Source organism: Athene cunicularia, assembly GCF_003259725.1.
Source record: "Athene cunicularia isolate RWA chromosome 8 unlocalized genomic scaffold, athCun1 chr8_part1, whole genome shotgun sequence".
In the NCBI taxonomy this organism is placed as follows: domain Eukaryota; kingdom Metazoa; phylum Chordata; class Aves; order Strigiformes; family Strigidae; genus Athene; species Athene cunicularia.
Genome location: NW_020799109.1, coordinates 21,400,052 through 21,424,146, shown reverse-complemented (window position 1 = coordinate 21,424,146; position 24,095 = coordinate 21,400,052). Strand labels below are relative to the sequence as shown.

Here is a 24,095-nt window from a genome sequence, read left to right as displayed (position 1 = left end):
ACTCTCCTGCTACAATCACTATTTCAGTAACTCTGGTTTAGCAGACAGACTACTTAATCTAGAATTCTTCTCCCTGTCTATAGAACTTCTCTGAAGCTGTAAACTGCATGACAGGAACTTCTCCTACAACACTATTTTAAATAATATTGCATTCTTCAAGAGCAAAATCCTTCTCTTAAATCTACATGATAAATTTTGATTGGGGCAGTCTACTCCTCCTATTGCTATGAATGTAAACTGAAGTTTGCATTGCACCAAAAATCAAATTGAAAGTTATCAGATGTTGAGAGAATAGGTCCCTTCTTTGAATTTTTTTTTTCAAAAGCTAATACCAAAGAGTCTGCAGTTGAGTATTTGTTCCTTGTCTAGAGCTGTTTTGTAGACATTGTCTAACACACAAATGGATCTATAAAGTACCACAATATATGATAAATTGGAAAATGGCATCATACAATTAAAAAGAAATCTTAAGGAAGTATAACTCAATACGATTTATACTTAAAACAGAGAAGGCTACTACAAAGAGGTTCTATGGTGGCATATAGATTTCAATGTATCTGTAGATTTCCTCAAGAAAGTATGCACACCACCATTAATCTCATGGGCAGAATTTGGCAATGTAGTCTTTACAAGCAACACAAAGATCTCTTATTTACCAAAATGCTAATGCTGAAACCTTCAGACAGATTCACATAATTTACACACCCAAATCTCACTAAAATTTGAGCATCCAGTTCAAATTAAGTTTTTGAACATCTCTCACTATGAACTCCTAAATCCCAAAATTCACCGTAATTCCTTCTGCCAAGATAGGTTTTCATGATTACATTACCTTGCTCATAGAGCTCCTCCATTGCTCTCCAAGTTTCAGCTCGGATCTCTCGATTGCTTTTACCTGGAATACATGCATCAGGCCAGTGTATTAAATAAAGATCTAAAAAAGAAAGAGAACCAGACTACTCATTAAAGTGTCTAAAAATATATATATATCAAACTATATGAAACAGCATTTCCCTCCATAATGGCCCCTAACATATCATCATCAAAATAGTTACAATTACTACTCCATGATTATTACTCTATACATGCATTTAGTTTTAACAAACTAAATTGACAACATCTCAGCAACAACTAAAGGTAGCAGAAGTTGCACATGTGGCACATGTTTAGGACACTGTAATCAACATTTCATGATCACATATGCACTTAATAAACTTTCAACACGTAACAGTCCCCATTTAAATCAAAGGGATCTGGTCACTGAAATTAAGACTGAACTACTACAAATCTTTGAGTTTATGGAAGATAAATATGTTTGACATTTCTAATGATACTTTATACAACCTCAGCAGTGTGACTGTTTTTATTTAATTTCTAACTGCAGATTAAACAGGTAACTAGACATCCCAGTCAAAGAGGTGTTGGTCTGCCACACACATTAGTCTGACACAAAACAGGAAAAGGAAATAAATGCATGACTGAGATGTGCCTCATTGTCTTTGTGCTTTATAATATTCCTTTTTTGCAGTTCAAATATACAGTAAAGAAAACAAAAAAGACTGCAATGAGCAGAGTTTTTTCTTTGAATGCATTACACCATTATTTACAGCACCTCTTTGAAAATGCAGATCCTCTGCCATATTTTTTTTTGTATTCACATTTAATGACTGCACTAATGATTACTGTAACACTGGTCTGGTATATTCGCTTTCCACCTCTAAATACAAATTCAGCCTCGATTTAGGAGGAAAAAATAACATGAAATTCACTATAATACATGAGTTTTCATTTGGGTACATCATTGCAACACTGTTAAATAGTATTTTGCTTAGGCTGAGAATCTAATTAGAACAGTACAGAATTTTGTACAGTAAGATACATTACAGATGTATTGAGAAAAAAATATTTTGAGTGTATCACAAAAATCATGAACTAAATTTGCACTTTCTGATATCAATAACCCATCAGTCTTCTAAACACAATTGCTCAGACAAGCAAATATCACTCATGTAAAATGATTTGCAGCATATGGATTTATGTCACATTTAAAGAGAAAGTTGCTCATTCTTTGCCCTTACATACTTATAATCCATTCCCAATTTAGAAAAGAGTAAAAAAAAAAAAAAAAAAAAAAGTGAATAACTACCTCTTCTATAATTGTTCTGAAAAAATAAGTTATTATTTATTAAGTTGTATTTATTAAGAAAAAATATGAATATATGGTACTGGAATACACACCAATTCCTGTGATATTTAAGTGAAAGTTAATATTGGGGTATTGACTAAAGCATTTGGTAAGGTTATGTTCAACTCAGGACTACTCTAATTCTGTTGCCAAAAAAGTGTCTTAAAATTTGTTCTGATTTATATGAGATGCAATCTCAAGGATTAGCATTAGGAATTGCTAATGTCAAGTGTTCATTTTGATCCAAAATTATATATGCCATTGGTGGTACTTGCTGCAGAGAGACTGCCATGTTTTAATTTAAACTTTTTTGCTTGGATAGAGCAAATGTCATATACAAGTAGTTGTAAATTACTGGTATCTGATGCCTACCTCATGAAAAAAATGGAAGAATTACTTATATTTAATTCCTACTTTTTCTGTTCTCCAAATCAGACTAATAAGAACTGCTTAAATGTGCAGAAACATGTCGTAGAGCACCAACAAAAAATAATCATTAACTTCAGCAGAATTTCACCAAAAGCTACTTTTCCAAAAGCCTGAATATTCAGTTAGACATCACAGTTTGCAAACACTCACAGAAATAACTACATCATAGATTTCCACATACAAAGATGCTTTGTACTCAGCCCAAGAAATTGAAATACTCTCAGAAGAATGACTTAACATATTTGATAACTGAAAGATTATCTGGCCTTGGATATTTAAAAAATGCAGTACATGGCCCTTCCCTGTATTAGTATCTGAGACCTGTTCAATGCAAATGTGATTAGCTGTTGGTCCTTTATTTTAGAAAGTGATGTTATCAGGTATGTGACGTCCATGACAGCCTATTATATTGTCCTGGTTTTGGTTGGGATAGAGTTAATTTTCTTCCTAGTAGCTGGTACAGTGCTGTGTTTTGGATTCAGTATGAGAATAATGTTGATAACACACCGATGTTTTAGTTGTTGCTGAGTAGGGCTTATCTTAAATCAAGGATTTTTCACTTTCCCATGCTCTGCCAGCAAGCAGGTGCACAAGAAGCTGGGAGGAAGCATGGCCAGGACAGCTGACCCAAACCAGACAAAGGCATGTTCCATACCATCGGATACATGCTCAGTATATAAACAGAGGGGCGCTGGCTGGAAGTTGGGGATTACTGCTCAGGGACTGGCTGGGTATTGGTCAGCAATTGCATTGTGTATTACTTGTTTAGTTTTCTTTCCACTGGTTTTATTTATGCCTCCTTTACTTATATCCCTTATCATAACAATTATTTTAAAATATATTAACAACAACAACAACAATAATAATATTTTAGTTATTAAACTTTTCTTATCTTAACCCATGATTTTTACTTCCCCCCCTCTAATCCTCCTCTCTATCCTGTTGGGAGGAGGGAGAAATGAGCGAGTGGCTGCATGGTGCTTAGTTACTGACTGGGCCTAAACCACAACATATATTTAATTTAGGCTTTTTGTTGAAATAGAAGTTACTTGACAGTTAGAGATATACACATTTAATGCTAGAAAGCATCTACTGAATCATGAAATGCAGTCCTCCTGACTGCAAGAAGTGTTCATGAAGATGTGGGGCAAAGGTACCTTATCTCAAAGATAGAGTAGCCTTTCTGCCAGTCATGCACAAACCACCCCACCACAGCTCCAAGTGGAAGAAATACAATGTACCTTGCAATAAGCAATGAAGCTGTCACTCTATTTAAAAAAAAACAAAACAAAACAACAACCTAAGCATAGTTCATTTTTAATTAGGATCTGCCTACTTTTACTGCATCTGTTAGAAAACTTCCTATAATAGCTTATAGGCCAGTAAAACCAGTAAGCACCTCACAAACCAACGTCTAGGATTTCATCTTCATTTGTACACACACTCACCCCTACATATTTTCTTTTGCTTAAAATATTTCCCCTCCTGGGGAATTACAAGAACACAAACACTCTCATTTTCACTTTGGAGGCAACAAATTAGTTTTAAATTATTTATTAAAATAGCTTAAGGTTCTACTATTCAAGAAATATGTAACTTTATTACTGGTGGTTTTTAAGAACAGACTACATATTTATCTGTTGAGAACAATGGGGTTGTGCCTTGTAGTGCAATAGATTAATCAATACTTTGAGATGTCTTCCAATCGTTTTTTTTTAAATCATCTTAACTCAAAGCAAAAAAAACCCCAATGATTCACAGTATCAGGATGCACTTGTGAAATAAGAAAAAAACCCTCCAAACACTCACAATCAAATTTATTTATCAGCTTTTTAAAGCATCCTTTACAGACACTCAAGCTATCCTGGTGCCATGGGTAAGTGAAGGCCTGAAGTTCAAATGTCAAAACACAGTGCTGCAGGAAAACTAAAATTAACATATGAACTGCTTTCACACAGACATTTAAAATCAAGTGACTTATTACTTCTTAGCACCTACAATCAACCAGTTGTTCTTATCTCAAAACTACAGGGACATTTTACACATTTAAAAGCCAATAGCATGTTATCATAGAAATGAAAGTTTACAATTCTATTCAAATTCCTAATACAGTATTTTTAAAAAAGGTCAAAGTTAACTAAAACAAACCTAGTTTTGAAGAACAAGCCCTGGCTCATAGCAAACCTAAAAGTATATTTTTCAGTTAATTCAATGATTGTATTTTCCCTGCTTTTCTCAATCAGCACTGCACTTAGTATGTACATGATGTACTTTTCTCTTCCACCCAGTATTCTTTTTTTTTCATTCTATTGGAACAAGGATCAATGTGAAGCAACCTCCAAAGTGTTCTTAATACACAAGCTGAACTGTGTGTATTATCATAATTCATGTGATTGATCCATTACACTGAATATGCTGATAGAACATTAGACCAACTCCAGCTGGGGACTTGTAATAGGTTAGATCTGCCTGAATGTGACAGACTCTGAAGAGTCAAAAGGAAAATAAAATTGTTTATGAATTCAGTAACCCACAAATCACATTCAAGAAGTTACTTCAGAGGCTTGATCCAAATCCCAAGGAATGCATTCTACTACTGCCAAACCTGTAAGTTTTGCTGCCATTTCATATTGGTTTGCTGTGGCTGCTAGTTGCAGACCACATTTAGAAAATGCAAGGAGCAGAATATCCATTACAACCACTGCCCACAAATAATATAAATTTCCAGCTTCTCATGGACATATAATCTACTGATTCAAATAAAAATCCTGGAACACTGCTCTCCTAATACCATATGCCTGAAAAGTGTTTATCAAAAAGATTTCATAACAGTATTTCACATGGAACACTTTTTCTCTTCAAAAGCTGTGACTGCTTTCAACAGTTCATCTGTTTCAACATCTGGCATTCTACATACTGCTAATGCACAGATTTATCAATTCCTGCTAGATTATTCCCCAAGTCTCTAATTCAGCCTGCATGGATAGACTGTGTAGCCCGTAAGAATCCTCAAGAAAAGCAACAGGACCTTCCTTGGAACAACGAGCTTAGCTGCACATTTAGCTGCCAGGTCTCCCATAGCTTCTTTTTGCAATCTTCTGAATAACTTTCCCTCCAACATAAAGGTCTAGTATCACGGACGTTAGGATCTTTCAATTTTCTGTATGAATCATGTATCTTTATGGAAATGCTGTGAAACATATTTGGTTAACATCACATAATGAAATCAGGAAATTCTGGTTTAGGTACATTTCATGTACCTTTAGTTTACATTCTTATTTCACAGAAAAACTGCCAGCTCAAACACATGCTTGAAACTAAAGCTTTCCTAAATAAGCTCAGATGTGAATTGCTTTGTTATTACTAGATCTTTTCTTGTTATGTTCTCTCTATAGTACAGAGTGGCCAGCAGAAAAGTGACACAAAATGCAGGTATGAATGAAAACAGAGCTAGCATATCTAAGCTTAGTTCTACAAGCTTATAACCATATTTTCAAACCAATCTTCTGCGTTCCTGTTACTTTTGTTAGACTTGTGATAAGCCTCCATTTCCAACAAAAAGCTATTCTAAGCATTCCTGAAACACTTGAAAAGTTTGTTTCAAGGTATTGCCATTTTTTGCTTCCAACAGCGCCTTTCAGCTGAGTGCTTTCAGACAGGAGATACAGGACTCTGTAAAACATGATGCTTTCTATGAACACCATGAAACACACCATGTATTGTACCTCCTCTAAGGGTCTAGTTCACCAGCATGTATAGCACTAAACATAGAACTCAACCTCATTTCTTTCATGAGTGCAGACCATACTGTGTTTAACAAAAACGGTCAGTGGAGTGGATCCAACAGAGAATAAACTCAAGCAGCCAAAACCGTTACCCACTTGCCATTCCATCATTCTTGTGGAGGTCACCTTCCTCATTGACAGGTCAGTGAATTGCACGGGAAGCACTTCCTAAGCCATCACAGTTTACAAATCATCAATTTAAAGCAAGCTGAAACCAGCATTGATTTAGGTCACTATGTCGGACTAAGTGCTGGTACAGGAAGAGCTTTATAAATTTTTCATACATATCCACATCAGTGGAAGAGAGGTGAGGAAAGAGGGAGGATGGGTGAGGGTATATTTAAGAAAAAAAAAAAAAAAGATATAAAAAAATCTAGTATGGAGGCAAATTGCATAGGTAGTTGCAATAGTCGCAGAGTCAAACATATCTGAGAAACTGAAGTTCTGTTTATGCCAGTCCAGGGATTCACTCACATGGTGATAGTATTTGTGTATTTCTTGCTCTTATATATTTTTTTCCTTGTTTCATGTATTTCTGCTTAGCAGAAATGTGTAAACTGAGTATTTGTGTGAGCACCTACTTTGATCAGTCTACTACCTGAGAAAATAAAAGCAAATTACAGTACTAAAAGGAATCACTGAAAATTACTTCCTGGAAGTGAGTCAAGTTTTCCTCTCATCGACTTCCAGCACCAGTGTCATAGCAAGCAGAATTAAAAAGAAAGCATACACAAGAATAACAAGCAGAAAGCAGAGAGGAGGAAACATTTCCTAATTTAGAGGAGAAAGTCAGGCTTGAAACCTTGTTTATGAAAGTCTCCTTGCAGTGACCTGTACTTGCATGGGCAGACAAAAAGAGATTTTAATTAATTTTGCACTACTCTGTACCTGTGCAGGAAGGTAAGGGATACATTTCCAGAAAGAATGGAGTCAAAGATGTTCATACAAATATCTGTCTTCGACAGATATAGGGCTTTTTTTCCACCTTCAACTTGCAGTACCCAAGAAAAAAGCCAGTGAATAAAGCACACAGCTGCCACTCATATGCCATGAATTCTGCAAAATCTGTACTTCACAAAAGCTGTTCACTTCCTTATTCAAGTTTATTTATTGGTAATGGGGAGACGGGGAAAAAAGCAAAATGAGGGTTTTCAGGACACTGACTATCTGATGGTTAGGTCAATTATTCCTTGATTATCAGCATAAACACTATCTCCACCAGTGTCCTTATTCTAGATTATTACTTTAAATTCAACTTTCTCTACCTGTACTTTCTTTTCATTGCTCCAGCTAGAGAAGAAGCAGTAAAAGTGTTTTTAAAAATATCATATTTATTTTTACCTGGTACCTCCTCTCCTACGACCTGTTGCAAAGAATTAATTGGCATCATTATTGCAGCTCTTTGCCTGTCTAATAAGGGAGCAACAATATTACATCTTTGACTACAAGAAGTTTATGAACAGGGTAAATTTAAAAGTGCGTAAGCCTAATTCAGTGTTAGATTCAGCCTTCTAAAGTCTTGTAGATACTACTAACATTTCCCCCAAAGCATTTTGCATCAGATAGCCCAAACCAAAGGCGATTATTCAGAATTTTAAAAGGTTAATAGACTTACAAAATAAGTTTCAGAAAGGACACCCATTCCTCCAAATTGAGACACCACAGAAGAAATCAGGCATTTTTGTCACTCTATTACCAATAAATTATTGTAAAAATTTATTAATCCTTGTTTCATAGGTTTTGGGTGCTTTTAGCAAAATATATAAAACTCATGTAGTGATTTCTCAAATCAATTTAACAATTAAACGTACCTTTACAAAACATATACTGATCTGTTTTAAAACATTTGCAACAAGGAAAAATTCTGTGCTCTCAATTATGTGTGTGTGAACTTCATAGAGAGCAAACAGAAGAAGAAATCTGCAAATTTGTAAATAAAGACAGAATTTGGTTTCTGTGATCTATCTGTACTACATCCATTTTTTTCAGGAATTCATTCATCTTTGCAAACACTCACATGGAAGGTGCAATAAATGAGCTATATGTAAAGATTCATACCAAGATAGTCAACACCAAGTCTTTCACATGATTCCAAGCAGGCTTTGGTGGTGTTCTCATAGCCATAATCACTATGCCACAGTTTGGTAGTTATCCAGAGGTCCTCTCGCTTCACACCACTCTCTTTGATGGCCTTTTGGAGGAGAGATTCACAGCCATATCTTTTTGCTGTGTCAATATGACGAATGCCACATTTCTGCAACGCATGGACCACAGCATCATGGGAATAGCCACCTTGATGGGAAGTACCTAAACAAAAGAAATCAGAAGTGAATTGTCAGCAGTGAATTATGAGGGACATCTTTTTAATTTTTGTTTTCCTTTGTATATAGTCGCAAAACCTTATTCAGTTTTCATTTCTTAATAGTAAAGAAACAGAAACTGACAGATCTCTAGGCTGGGAAAATACATAAAGTGCTAGAATGATGACACTGATCAGAAATAACTCCACCAAAACCAAATATCAACAGTATTTAGCTGCAAATAAGTGATTTCAGAAGTCAGGCTGAAGACCATCAAAGAGAAAACACATACTTTATGGAAAATTAGTATATGGCACTTAATTTTCATATAGGAGCACAACATTTACAGATTAAAATATTAACAAAAGATGTAAAATATAACCTAAAAAGCAATGTACTTTTCAGAAAGATTATCCTGAAACCTTTACTCTGTTGAACTCTTGTCAGCTTCAACTTATTATTGCATTGTACAACCCCAGACCAGGCCATACCACAGGTGTAATTCACATAATGTCAAGCTCAACAGTAACCAAAACAATGGAATCCTACACAAGAGTTACAGAATGGGCATAGAGGGAGTTTCAGTAACAAAGTACTGTAACTCTCATTGTATAGGTATTCATTGGATGCGTATTTTGCATGTCAAGGGGACGGAAGGAGGAGGAGACTCAGCAGGAAAGGCAACCAGCAGGAGGACTGTCAGATAAAGAACTGGTTGAGAGCAAGGAGGATGATGTTTCTACTTACCCTTTCCTGTTAGTTGTTTTTCCTGCCATGAGCCCCATACCCATTCACCCTCACTCACACACTTCCCACAAACAGTATTTTCTACAGTTTGTTGGAGGAAATGCTCCATCAGTTCCAGTCAGCTACCAAAGCCACTTCTAAGATGATGATTAGCACTTAAAGGCCCTAGTGCTATAAACAATAGTCGGTATGCAAATGGCTGTCACTAGCTTCAGAAGGACCCTGTACACTTGTGACAGTTGACAGCAACAGGGTCTTCAGCCACTGCTAAATCTAAATAAATAAAGGACTCCAGGTCAAAAAAGAATAATATAAAGTGAAATTTTTATCTGCTATTAACTTTCTCTTTCCCTCCAAACCTAATTATTTCTACATCAAACACCATCTGCATGTTATGAAGTTAATAAATGTATATAGTCACCCAGACTGTCAGAAAAAGGAAACAAATGAAAACACACACAGTTACCTTAGACTCATCCTTATAACTTCCCATACCTGAGCTGGAAAGCGAACGCCCATGGGAGTCTGCACAACTTTCTCAGACATGTTGTAACAATGCATGCAAGAATGAGAGAACTTGCAGAAGTCCTACTTGCATGTGAACCAAGCCAGATTCTCCTATTAGCATTTTCGTTCATTCCTAATCTTAGAAGGAAAGCCAATGATACCTCTGTAATCTTGATCAACACTCCAAGTAATTTAAAATGTAATATGGTCTGATATCACACACATACACCTGAGGATCATAACATTCTGCTGATCACAGTAGGACAAACCCCACTTTACGTTTATGACCTACAAGATGTGGAGTATTGAATTAATTTATTTTCATGGATTTTAAAGTGATGAAATTGTAATACTATATTCTTACTGTTTTGACAGGCACATCATAAGTATTTTACCTTCCAAATGTAAACAAAGTTTTAATGTTTTAAAAGACAAAACTTTAAACTTCTTTCCTCCATAGGCACCAATTACTATTGTCGATTAACTTGAATCATCTAGGAATAGATGTCCCTATAACTTGTTTTACATCAAAATAAGTCAAGTTAGATCAATTTACATTTTCAAAATAGCTATTTCAAAATCTTCATGAATATTTAAGAATTTTTGATGAATGCAATGCTACTACATTGCAACTATAGGGAAAGTATATGTAATCATTACATTATTCAGATACTAAAGGAATTCTCTTAAATAGTTATATAACTAGCATAGAAAAATTAATATACTTTTTCATAACAATCCCTTCACTTTTAATAACCTGGTATTGGTGCCAAATAAATGAGGTTGTAACTATTGTGTCTGTTTCTGGCTGAATGGACATTTCTAAGCACAGAATGAATGGAGTTCATTTAGAGGTCTTGCAAATGGACTCGGACTCTTTTAATGCATAATGGATTTCAGTAAGAACATTTAGGACAAACAACTTTTTTAAAAAAATAACTCTTTTAAAGTTAAAGAGAGAGAGTGGAAAAGAAGGAAAATTCAGAATAATTTTTCTATTGTTCCCCATTTAGTGATGGCATGCATTCTTGTTTCACAGGAAATAAAGAGGTCAAGATCAGTCTGGAGGGAATTATCTCCATTTTTATGCCTGAAAATGAACTATAACAGTCCCGATGCACTAAACAGTAATTAAAAAGAAAGCTTAATTATTTTGTGTTACTACTTTGCAAGTCAACTTAATAACAAGCAACAGGTTTCTGAGTTAATTATGCTACCAACATAACAGCTTCTAGACTTTAGAAATCAGTTTTCTTGTATTTACTCATGTGATTAAATATGTTATTCATAGATGCAGAAGGGTGACAAAAGAAGGTGGAGTGACTTAAATGTCTTTTTTTATATTTTAAATCCAGACTTAATGTTATTTGAACACCTTAACATTCTTACATGTTTGGCATTACCCTTTGTTCACAACGATGCAATTCACACTGTACATGTACATTTAAAGACAAAATCCAATCATGCATTTAAAACAAATATGGACTAGCACCCATTCCATCCCCTTACTGTTTCTAAAAATATTGAATTAATATATTTTTATTCTAGAATTCTCTGATAAAAATATTAATTATTTTTAATAAAGGAAGTCAAATACAAATAAGTCTAGAAAAGCTCCCTATTTTTTAGCTAATATTTTAGCTTGTTTCCTAGGGGAAAAGCACTGTTCTCTCACTGACTGAACTAATCCAAATTTGACAGATCTAACGATATCTGAGATAATTACATTACTACAGATTTTTTGAAAACTGGTGGTTGGGAGGGACAAGGATACTGCAGGGGAAATATGGATAAGTCAAACCACATGAATTTGTTGAAAACTAGGCTTAATTAGTTACGTTGTTATTTTGTTGTGACTACTCATCACTTTGAGACCCTGAAGAACACTGCTATCAAAACTGGGATGAGAAACATGCTCTGGCAATTCATAAAAAGTTTTAAAGATCATTAGAAAGGCAGAATCCTGTTCACAATGTGTGTGTGGGAAAACAAATCCCAATCAGCCACACCCCCTCTAACCCCCTAAAAAGACAAAACCAACAACTTCCCTCCCCCCAAAACCCCACCAAAATGTAAGCCAACTAACAAACCAAAACACTACACACACCCCCTCAGTTTTATGCACCACCTCAGCTGACACTCAGCCTCATTAAACATTCTGTTCTCCTTCACAGAAGCTGTAGAACTACAGATAGAGATCCAAGCACCAACAGTTTTTCAAAAGAGAATCAGGACCTACTTTCTCTCCCCAATTTCTCCCTCCATTTGTGGAGGAGCATGTCTTCATGTTCTTTGTGAAATGTGAAAGTATTATTTATCTGAATATATAAAAATATATTAATGTTCTGTTACATGAATAACTTTGGCTACTTGAAATCAATGGAATCACTTACATTAGAAGAGTTCCTGTTAGTGAAACCGCAGCCAGGATATTTAGAGATCATATCAGAGATTAATGATCTTCTGACATCAGTAGTCAGTACTAAATTAAAACAGTTGACAAACAAAACACCTACAAAAATGCCCATTCCTTTGCTGATTTATTTTAATCTCCACGTAATCACTTGAGAAAAGAACTCTCAAAAGCAAAAGCTCAAACATCCTTTCACCCATGTTTACATTGCTCACTGTGTATATATGGTGTTGTATACCATAATAGGCTTGAAATGTCTTGTTCTATTAGTTTCACTTCTATTATTTCAACATTACATCAACATCAGGGCCACATAATGCATCTTATGGATATATTAAAGTTTTTGGTATCGATACAGTTTGATTTGACCAATTATCTTACAAGCAAATTTGATGATAAAACATGAAATGTTGCCTATACACAGAGTAAATGAACATATAACACATTTCAAGGTCTACTGCTAACCCATTCACAAAATCACATGCCGCTTCTATGGAATGGCTCAGGGACAGACAATCCATACTTGCTGGCCTTGATTACTGTCTTACTTCCTCCTCCTCCTTCTCTACCTACTTCTGTAATCATATGATCCTCTCACAAGCTGATTCAGATTGTTAAATGACCAAGAAAGTGTATAGTTTTAGAATTATTCATGAACCTGAATAACTCCCCAGAGGGGAAAACCCACTAAATTCTGGGCAAGGTATCGGGCAAGAAAAATCCCCCTTTAGCAGCAGTAGTTAAATAATTTATTCAGAATTTCTATTAAAATTAAAAAGACACAAACAAAAAACAAATCACAGTTGTGTTCAAGTCAACCACCAAATGATCAGAAACACCTCCTCCATGAACCTGTCTCTTGAAGCCTTTCTTTTTATTATGTTCCCCAACATCATCCCTAGAGCTGCTCTCAGAAAATCAGGTAACATCACACTTAACTTCCTACAACCACAGCACTAGAATCCAAGTGTTCTTGCTGCTATATTTTGGTATTGTTTTTACTTAACAAGGTCAGTTACTCTGAAAAATCATGTTTAGCATCACATGACAAAGTATTCATAACATCCTCTCTTCCTATATAGAGTGTAGGGCCTTCCTCTGCAGCAGGTAAAATCAAAGTCAAGCTTATTATGAAGCTTTTATACTTTACAATTTTCATAAAGCAACTACAGAGTATTTCAAGTTATGGGATCAAAATGTAGTCACAATCACTTTTACAAAATAACTTGGACATTTTAGATGCCACTCTTGGACTCTGAGTAATGTATACATAATGGAGCAGCTGCCCTTGCACAAACGGAACCTGTAGAGATAATGGGCTTCTAGAAGAACTGGTAGGACAACATCAATGATAACAGAAAAGGAGCAAGCAGATTTGTATTATATAACCAGTATTTTGGTCAGAACTAAAGCAACACACAGGTTTATCTAAATCTAAGTCATTTGAGGCCAAATCTATATTGTGTACAAATGGTGCAACAGGAGCTAGAGTAGTTCAAGTACAGGCATGAATTTGCTTCTGCAAACCTCAAAGGACAGCAAGGACCACCCTGCTAGCACTGCAGTACAGTAGGTACTTCCATACTGTAACAACATACTGGTATAAGATGATTCACCAGAGAATTCCTGATAGAGGTCTTCATTGCATTTATACATATTTTATACCATTACAGCTGTACTGTATGGATGTATTTATTTTCATGTTCCTAAATATCACTATGCTAATGAGACCCTGTTAATAGACCTGGTCTAGACTCCGTAAAGTTTCTCTTGCCTCTGTAAAAGCTGTCTGGATTATGGATATTACTATATATATTTAAATCTTACTTTGGCAATGTTTCCCTCTTTTTTTTTTTTTTTTTGCTAAATATGACCCATCGCTTAGTACAAAGGGGCCACTCTAAGGCAGTTTTTCTCCTGTGTGACTCAGAATAAGCTCACAGAATTCAATAACATGAGGAAAAAAGGTATGCGAGTATGATTTTAAACTCTGCAATTCCACTCAGGCAACTCTACACAGGCACCGAGGAACAGAATGCAGGAATGCAGCCTTGCCTTAATGCAAAAGAGTAGGAGAGAGCCATTACATGTTTATTATGTATCCAGGGAAAGGGAGACCAGAATTGCTAGTTTTCTCTCTTCCTGAGAGGAAGGAAGAAATGGCAATGAGCCATTGTTGACAGAAGCACTCTATTCCCTCCATCCCAAAGAGGCTCTGACTGTAAAGGATATTTAGATCATCTACTGTAAAATGACTGTACATCCCTGATCACTGACCTACCATTTATCTAGTCAGAACTTTAGAAAAGGAGATATAAAAGCAAATTCTCAGAATACGTCTCACAAGCCCAGGAAGTCTGCAAGTAGCACCTATCATCAGTGGGACGCTATGGCTCTGATATGGCACTGATTCACTAGTGTATTTCTGGCAGCAAAAATACACTAACACCCAAAAAATGCAAATATTTTCTTCTGTAGGAGTAAAGCATTTTCCACTGGACAGTGCCAGCTATTTAAAATATTGCTGTTGTATACAAATATTTTTATCATGCAGAACTTCTCAATTAAATTTATAGGGAAGGACAACTCTGGAAAGTGACCTACACATTTGAAAGGCAATTACGAATGTGTAATCCATGTAGAAATTTCATAAGCAGAGCAGTAGCACACATTTATTTAAAAGCCTTTACAGACAGACTGCCAAATCTTGAAGCCTTTTCTTTCACTCCACACTTTCCCACCACCGTGAGAACTATTTCTCATTAACAACCAAATTGGTTTCAGATGCTCTGCTATAAGATGTTACCTTAGAAACCATTTGGTAAAAGACTGTGGCTTCCTTCCATAGAAATCTCAAGCAGTGAAAAGGCAGATTTTCTGGCATAAATCAAATCCAATTTCTAGGGTTCACTAAACCTTTTCTCCTCCAAATAATGTTTTGTGACTAGATCTTAGCAGTTAATAGTGCACGAAGAATTGCTGGTGTGAACCAGTTTTAAATGATTTTCATTCTATTCCCTTTGTCAAGTCAATTGAAATGACTTCCAGTATCATACCTTGATAGAACTTTTAACTTCATAGCTAATAAGGATATGTACTATGTACAGCAAATAAATATATTAATTTTATTTTCCTCCCTTTTAATACATCTCTTTAAACTATCTGATAAAGATTACATTAATTGATTAACATTTGATATTTGGAAATACTTTACAATAAATGAGACAGACTGACAACAATTTTTCCCTCCTCCAAACAACTTCCATAAAAAAAGAACAATAAAAAAAAAAATATACTCTGTACCTAAATAGGACATTATCATAATCATTCCTGCTGTGAAAGTCTGAATTAAAGTTATGTAAATAATTTACAATTAAGCATAACATACAACTAGTAGACAGCAATTTTAGAAAGCATAGTTGACCATAAGACTAATAATTGAAAAACACTTAAATATTGTAAAGATACTATTATAGAAAAAATTATGAAGAAATTTGCAATTTATAGTGACTTGTAGCTTACAAGATGAAAATGTATGTACAATAAGTCAACATTGTAAAATCCTAATTCAAGATGACATTCAAGCTAATGGCTAAATTTTCAGAGCCCTTTAAACCTACCAGACTACTCGCAATATAACTTCAACTGTGAATCATGACAAGATCCTACCGCTGCAGCGTCCTGTGACACTGCAAGGTCTGAGACTTGCAGTGTCTTTCTCTTAACAATTGTGTTTATCAGTTCGAAGGACAGCAGCAACCCAGCTATCCGTAGTGCAAACTAAAACTGAGCAATAAGGAATGTTTCTGATCCTATGCTCCCCCCCAGCCTTCACCTAAGAATTTAAAAAATTTAAAATTTCCTTTCTCAAGGTTTCCAGGACAAACTTTTCTTGTAGCCCCTCCTCTCACAATGTACTTTCAACCTTAGAATAGCATGTATTAGAATGCAAAGCACTTCCATTGAGGCTTTAAGCCTGGGGAACAGACCTAATAGCTACGAAACTGATGTAAAGCCACAAAGATGGCTTTGCCCTTTCTCTCCCCTCTCCCCCCAGAACGAGGATTTTTTAATCACTCTCTGTGCTGTTCGTACTTGACATAAGCATTAGAAGAACTGAAGGAAGTTTGGGAATCAGCACCTCCCTCCTCCCCACTTGGAGGCATGAGAACTACTGCAATTTAGGTTACAGCAGCACGTGACATCACCTTTCAATGCTGCCAAAATTATGCTAGGGAGCTCTGGCAAAGGAAAAAAAAAGCGCTGACTAAAATCTGCTACATGAAGGTCGAAGGATAAAAGTCAGCTTTCATTGGTATCATTTGTATACCATACAAAGTTTGGTAACATTTTTCCACATTACAGAAACAGTGAAAGATAGAAATACATTGGAGCTTGCTTCTCTGTTCATTTCAACCTGGATACAAATAATTTGTTCATCCAGAGGGTGATTAAGCTTGCAACATTTAAAAGTATTAATGGCAACGGGAAATATATAAGCATACACATAAAGTGCCTCTACTTATAGAGGCTTTGATTATTAAACAGTGATAGAAACTTAAATTTGTTTTTTATTAACTTGGACTTAGTGATGGACATTTAAAATTCATTTGTATCACATCAGCAACAGGGTGACTACCAAAAGGAATCCAGCATGAGAAAGGAAGCTATCTTTCTGCTATTAAATCACAGTTTATTTGTCAAAATATAAATAAGGTAAAATCCCCAGCAAAAATATAAAAAGCTGACCTCAGATTTGTAGGTGTACAAAGAGAACAGAGACAAAGCAGCAATTTTCCCCAGGGGAAGAAAAAAAAAAAATAAAAATTCTGTACTGTGTACACTCTGATATAAGCAAAAATTGGCCCAGCATTTTGCCCCAGATGTATTTATTAGTACTGTTTAAAACATCATTTGTACAGCATTCAGTCTTTTTTAAGGAATACAACACCACCAGACTGGAAGAAGGTAAAGTTAGAAGAAAGCAAGGTAGAAGCTCAGCAGGTTAAGCCACGTTAGGAGAGGCTACCGCTTTGTTCCACTATCTACAAATACACAGCTGCCTGGGATATGGCCACATTTTGTACATGAGAGAAGTTAAATATCTTGAGGCCCTCAAAGCTCAAGTACAACTTCTCAAGGTCAGATCTACTGAAATGGTAGATGAATTGAGCAGAAAGATTTATAGATGTGGCATTTTGTTCATCACAAGAGGCTATTAAGGCAACTTAGTAACCATGGGTGAGAAGCAAAGTCCCAACAGAATAAAAAAAAAAATGGTTAAGACATAAAACAAATGGAAGAAATAGACAGCCAATTCTTATCACAGGGTAAGATTAATAGGGGGGAGTGCCATAGGTCTTGGTATCAGGACCACTGTTCCATAAATTTCCCTAAGAACTGAAGTCATGAATAAAAAAGGCAGAAACAGTGAAGAACAAAAAGAGAAGGCTTGATTCTGCTGCCATTGAATTGAAAAGCAAAATCTCATTTGATTCCAATCCCAACAGGGCTTGGTTTTTGACCAAGGCTAACTTTAAGAATGAATATGAGCAACTCTAGGACTAACAATTAAGTATGTAACCGGATTAGTAATACATAATGGAAGGAAATGCTAAAATATTTCCACTCAACATTAAGATTCAAGTTATATGTAGCATTTAGACCAAAAAAAAACCCAAAACCCAAAACCAAAAAACCTGAACACAACCTGATGTAATGAAAATTGAGTAATCCAATTCCATGTTTTTTCTCCAGAAAAAGTCCACTTGTGAAAAGAACTGGGAACAATACAAGAAGTCTTGTATGGTTGCACTACAAATGATGCAATGTCTTAAATAATGCAATCAGCAAAGTCAGTAAAAACTTAACTTTTATGATGTATTTACTTAAAGTTACAGCTGAATATCGGGTATCTTATCTATGGAACACCCTGAAATGATGCCAGAGAGATTTTAATGGTTTCCCCTGAGCATGGAAAGACTCTACATGTGTGCCTGTGGGTATTATTTTACCATGCTAGTAGTGCGACATACCAACAAACGCAGTAAAAATGCAATTTAAGCAAGATAGTAGTGCTATAAGTTAACCAACATAATATTTATTTATTGGGATTGATTTGTATTCCTCCCAGGCTTTGGCTACTTGACTCAAGCTGCTCCGAGCAGTACCTGTGTGCTTTCTCAGTTACAGTGCCTAGCATAATGGCACTGTCCACTCTTGAACGATCTTCCATAAAGAACATCATTAGTACTAATAAAACATTCACCATATGTGACATGGGTAAGGCACAGTGAGTATAAAGACTTGAATATTTTGTTTAATAATTACCTGTCCTAAAGCCTCTTCCCAAACAAGCATGTAATTTATTTTATACTTTAATAGGAGGGGGATCATTAGAGAACTTTTTATTTCATCAAGTTGTTATTAATTCTATCTACACAAAGGATTACATAAAAAGCAACTTCACACAAAAACATTCTATGAATTTATGGTATCACCAGCACATATTGTCAGGAAATCACATGCTATTTGATCAAACCTCCTGAATCTCATTACAACTGATCCTAAAAAAACCCAAACAACCAACACCCAGCCAACTAAAAAAAAAAAACCCAAACACAAAAAGTCCTCTTCTAATGGGAATATAAGTACCATATCAAGGGGATGAAAATATTTTCACTAGAGAGAGCCAGAACAAGCCTTAAGAGATGTCTATAATTGGTGTTTTGGGGACTTTTTGTAATATGGCTTTTTTTTTTTTAATAGAATAAAGAATGTTGGCAAAGTTCATGAACAAATCAAATACTTTTTACCCCTAAGAGACTTTACCAAGTTTCCCTTATATCACAAAGCCTTCCAACAAACAGTGATGCCATGCTGAACTTAACCATTCAGCACATGACCTTGAAAAAGCTTCCTAGTATTCCAGTTACAGGAAGAAAAGCCCTTATACTACCGAATTACATTAAAATGCTTTAGAGGGTTGTATTTACCCCTCAGACTTAAAAAGGAAGTGACAGCTTTCTAAGTGGGGGCTTCCTACTTAACAGAAGTAAGCATGAACAGTACAAACCATGCATTTTTCTTCCAAAGCCTGAAGAGGATGATACTGTGTATACCATTTTGACAAGCGATCCATTTTTGAGGATGTTACTTTAGGTAAGCACCAAGTATCCTGTAGTTAAACAACATAACAATATGTAACTCTCTACTACAGTACAAAGACTCACAAAGTATGCGATTCTCAGATACATGTACCTCCTATGAAACAAGTATAACTACACCAGCTTCACCAACTTCAAAACAGTGTCATTTTATATCAGTTATTTGCCCTGTATTTCTAAATAAACAAAGTCTTGCAAATATGGAAAGAAAGTGTAGCTATCTTATTAGCAATATAATGAATGTATCAATTTTCTAAAGCCGTTATGAGGTAATGTACTCTCTGGGGCATAGCTTTACACTTGTATCAAGTATTAGGGCCAAAATGCCAATTCATTTTAGACAAGCCTATTCTAGTCAGAAGCAGCCTTTGTAATGAAAACTGACATTGACCGTAAACATGTCTGACCCTCTGGATATAAACGTTGGCTAACACAACTGTTAGAACTGAACAATAAGAAATAAAGTTATCAATGGTTTTCATAATCATGCAATAAACAAGATGCAGATAACTTTTATTTGTTAATTAAAACTTCAGCTATACAGCATATTTCTAACAAAAAGGTGGGCTACCTTATAATAATAGGTTGGTGTCTCAGGAAAGTTGGCTTGTTTTACCACTGCTAGTAGACTTGTCTTTCTGCTGGACACAAGACAGATAGATGCATGTTCATATATAATTTTGGATGTACAGAATTTATCATGTTATTCCAAGTAACCTTTCAGACTGATCATAAGTTTTGCACAATACATAGTCTTCTCTGGTGTACAAATCCATCTTTCTCACTAAAGACTTTAATGGAAATGGATCCACCTCACCAAGACCAGCTTGTGTAAGCAAGCACAGAGCATCAGGAAGAGAATGGTAACCTAATGAAAGACCACTTTACCTCCTTCCTTCCCATTTTCCCTTTTGCATCAGACCTTGAAAAACTTATTGAACTTCTATACAAATTTGGAAGCCTAAGCAGCTATGCCATGGAAACCCATTTAAAATAAAAAGGAAGCCCACTTAAAAAAAAATTAGGAGAACATAATCTTTTAATAACTGAAACTAGAACAGAAAGAACAGTATTTTTGACAGTATGCTGTCCTAGGCTGCTGTTGCCCTCTCTCTCGAGTAACATGTTCTGGCTGACAAACATGCTGCATGGCTCCTACTCCAGCTCTCAGCTGTTATGCGAGGGGTTTCATCACTTTGAAATAACTTGCGTACCTATCCGAGCTGCCTTCCAGTTGACATGACTGGATAGTTGCAACCATCTTAACACAGCATACTTATCTCTCTCTGAAGCTTTTAGAAAGATTATCTAGCAACAGAGGCAGCATACATATCTGTCCTCTCAAAGATGACTTTTCACAGATAACAATTACGTCTGCATGTTTAGTGGGATAAGAAATGACAAAGAAACAACCAAATCTTAAATCCTGCAGAAAATGGCCTTGCAAAAAAAGCATCCTCACTGATGATAGTTCTCCTCTACTTTATAGCTGAGTACATTTTTTACACTGCAAATGTTAGTTAATGTATTAAGGCTGTAACAAAAATAACCATTAATTTGTAAAAGAGTAGTTAAGTGGGAATACCTACCATAAATAAAGATACCATTGTGTTAGGCTGCTTAGCATGGTATTTATAGCTTGATGACAGATGCAAGTGCCATGACTCTTGAGCATTTTTTTTTTTCTTTTCCCCTTCTTTTCTTAAATCCTCAATGGTTTGCAGCTTACATCAAGAATTTCTTAAAACTACCTGACTGGTTTCTATCTATTACAAGATCCTCAAAAAGCTACAGAATGTGTAAATAATACATAAAGTGCTACTCTAGCAATACAAGAATAGGTAAGTGAAGTCAAAGAACCAAATCCTGCTGTTCATGACACCACTGTAAGCCAAGAGTAGCTCCATGAAAGCCATATATGGCAGAAGTTATTGGGTCAGAAAATTTCAAACTTAATTCTTTTGAGTGAATATGTTACTATCCATTTACTGTGGTTTGAGATCAGGCTTGACAATCAACTACTCAGTACTTACTAACACACTTACTAACAGAAGGACAGCAAGCAGCATGCTATTTGGCAGAGAGTATAAAGGAGTCTTTCTGCCCGTCTACTTCCTAGTCAGCTTATTCTTTCAATAACCTAAGAAATGTACTGCAATCCCTAATAAAAAAAAAAAAAAAAAAAAAAAAAGGTGCTTATTATAAGGACTGTGTAAGGGGCATTTGCATCAAGTATTCTTAAGGTTAATAGATACTAAAATAACAAATTCATAGATTGGGCCTTTTAAGTATTTTGGCTGAGGATGTGCTGTTGCTAAGACTTTTTAACTAATATGTGTAGCTCAAACGACTTCAGGTACTTTGAAACAAGCATTACAAGCTCCATCTATTCACAGTATTTCTGGATGAAAACACAGCTCTATTAAAATCAAAGGCCAACTCCTATTGATTTAAGTGGCTTAATATGCTCTAAAATCCACAGCTCCAATTTCACCCTCCTTTGTACTAATGAAAATCCTAAATAATTGCTCTGAAGTCAATATACACTCATAGGATAAAGGTGAAAAGAACACAAGGGTAATTTTATTTTATAGTTTAGCTTGATACTTGTGTGGCTGATTAACACCAGTGTCACAGACAAAGAACATCAAGTGCCTTTGATTTGTATCTTTATGTAAAATAATGGCAAATCTGGGATGTCAAATTGACCCATGTTAAAACTGCATCATGAAAGACTGATTGGGAAGGGTATTCATGTTGTAGAACACATTAGGAATGAAAGAGGCTTCTGGAAAGACTCTTAAGAGATAGAAAGAGATGTTCAAATCCTATGCCAAAAGTATCTGAGGCTTTAATCAAGAGATAAATTAACCCCTTTTACAAGAAATACAAATTAATTAATGTCAACTATGTAAAAAGATAACTATAAGAAAAAAACCCAAACAAACAGATCTGGTCAAGTGTGCAGTGGTCATTGGTATGTGTATGATAGGTGTTTGCCTCTTTGTAGCACACATTCCAGGCACTCTCCTATATCTCCCCTTTGGGGAGAGTTAACAGTCTCTTCATCTGTTGTGCCTACAACATGGATAGTGCTCTGACACCACAGAATTACTGGCATTAACTCCCCTCTGCTCACACCACGGCCCTATGCTGACTTGGAGAAATAGCCTTCAACCATTTAATAATTTGACTCTTTTGAACCATTAGCAAATCCATCAATTAGATGTATTTGTAATTCAGAATAGTATAAACCAAATATTCTCATGTACAACTAGAAGATCCTACTGCAAGCCAGTCTTGGGTTTATACCACCTACAGTTCAGTAAAAGAGAAAATCCTTTCTGCCTTTTCTGAAAAAGCTGAAGGGAAAAAAAAATACTTTGCTTGCCTCGTGGGGGTGGGGAAAAAAAAAAAAAAAAAAAAGGAGAGAAAAAAAATAATCCTTTCCAATTTTACAGACACTTTCAGGCCCAAATTCTCATTGCAGGAGTGTATTCTGGTTAGCCTGTAGTCTTGTTTTGCTAGGACTGAATGCAATAGCTTTCCTGAACTATCACTAGCATTAACTCAAACAACTAACATGGTTTTAGAAGGACTTCTAATTTTTTTCCCCATATTCATATTTTAGAAAACAAATTCTTTAAGTATTTAACCAATTTTGTTGGAAAACTTCTCACTGCACAATTGATAATAAAGTGTAAGCTACAAAAAAGTTAATTCCCTTTACATTTTTGTATTTTCAGGCAGACCTTTTTCTACTGAAAACATACTAAAAATGTCATACACATTTGTATGAGTCACAGTCAAAAACATGTGTTTGTTAAGGTACAATATAATGTCACCAAACCTTGGTTTTCAGTAAGAAAAAAAAAACAACCCCAAGAGACACACCAGATTCTGGCATGCTGCCAGGCTTGAACAGCATTTGAATTCTTTCAACATCCACACAGACCATGTGTCCCTGCAACCACGAGGCACAGGCCTTCTGACTCTCAGAAATTCCTACACAGGCTTTTGATGGCAACAGGTGCAGTTGACAAAAAAACCTGCCAATAAGATTAATTCATGCTTGAAAGTCTGCTTTGAAGCCTGCTTCTAAACCTCATCAGAAAAAAAAAAGAAAAAAAACAAACCCAAAAACACCCAACCCACAACATCAAACCACCGAATAATAAACACCTTGGGGGAAGTGAAAGGGGAGCTCTGTAGTCCCAAGCAGAAAAGCACTTGTTTTTGCCAGCCACAGCGAGACAAGCTGCAGGGTAGCAGGAGGAGCCCCAGAAGGGCCCAACTAACAGGACCGCGAAGATTCACGCAGTAGTTAGGAAGCCTCTGGAGGAGCCGAGCTCAGCGCAGGCAGCCTCAGCAGGAGGCTCAAGCACCGGCTCCCCCGAGCAGAGCCCGGGCGTGGGCCAACGGCACAGCCAAACCCTCACGAGCCGGCCCGGCCGGGCCTCACGGTGCTTGAAACAGCCAACAGCACAGCCAAACCCTCACGGCTCACAAGGTCCCTCAGGGAGGCGTCAGCGGCGCGAGTTCCGGCCGGGCCCAGTGCCGGCT

At 36.0% G+C, this 24,095-nt stretch overlaps 1 protein-coding gene across 1 annotated transcript in view; it reads right to left on the bottom strand.

The window, feature by feature from the left end:
• LOC113482872 (glyoxal reductase-like) overlaps window positions 1-24,095 on the bottom strand; it is a 50,635-nt gene that overhangs the window by 26,274 nt on the left and 266 nt on the right. Inside the window, exons 2-4 of the mRNA XM_026853966.1 lie at window positions 23,715-23,826; window positions 8,458-8,706; window positions 833-934 (exon numbers count right to left, since the gene is read on the bottom strand). Of these exons, the coding sequence (XP_026709767.1) occupies window positions 833-934; window positions 8,458-8,706; window positions 23,715-23,826 (463 nt within the window). The remainder of the gene's footprint in view (window positions 1-832; window positions 935-8,457; window positions 8,707-23,714; window positions 23,827-24,095) is intronic.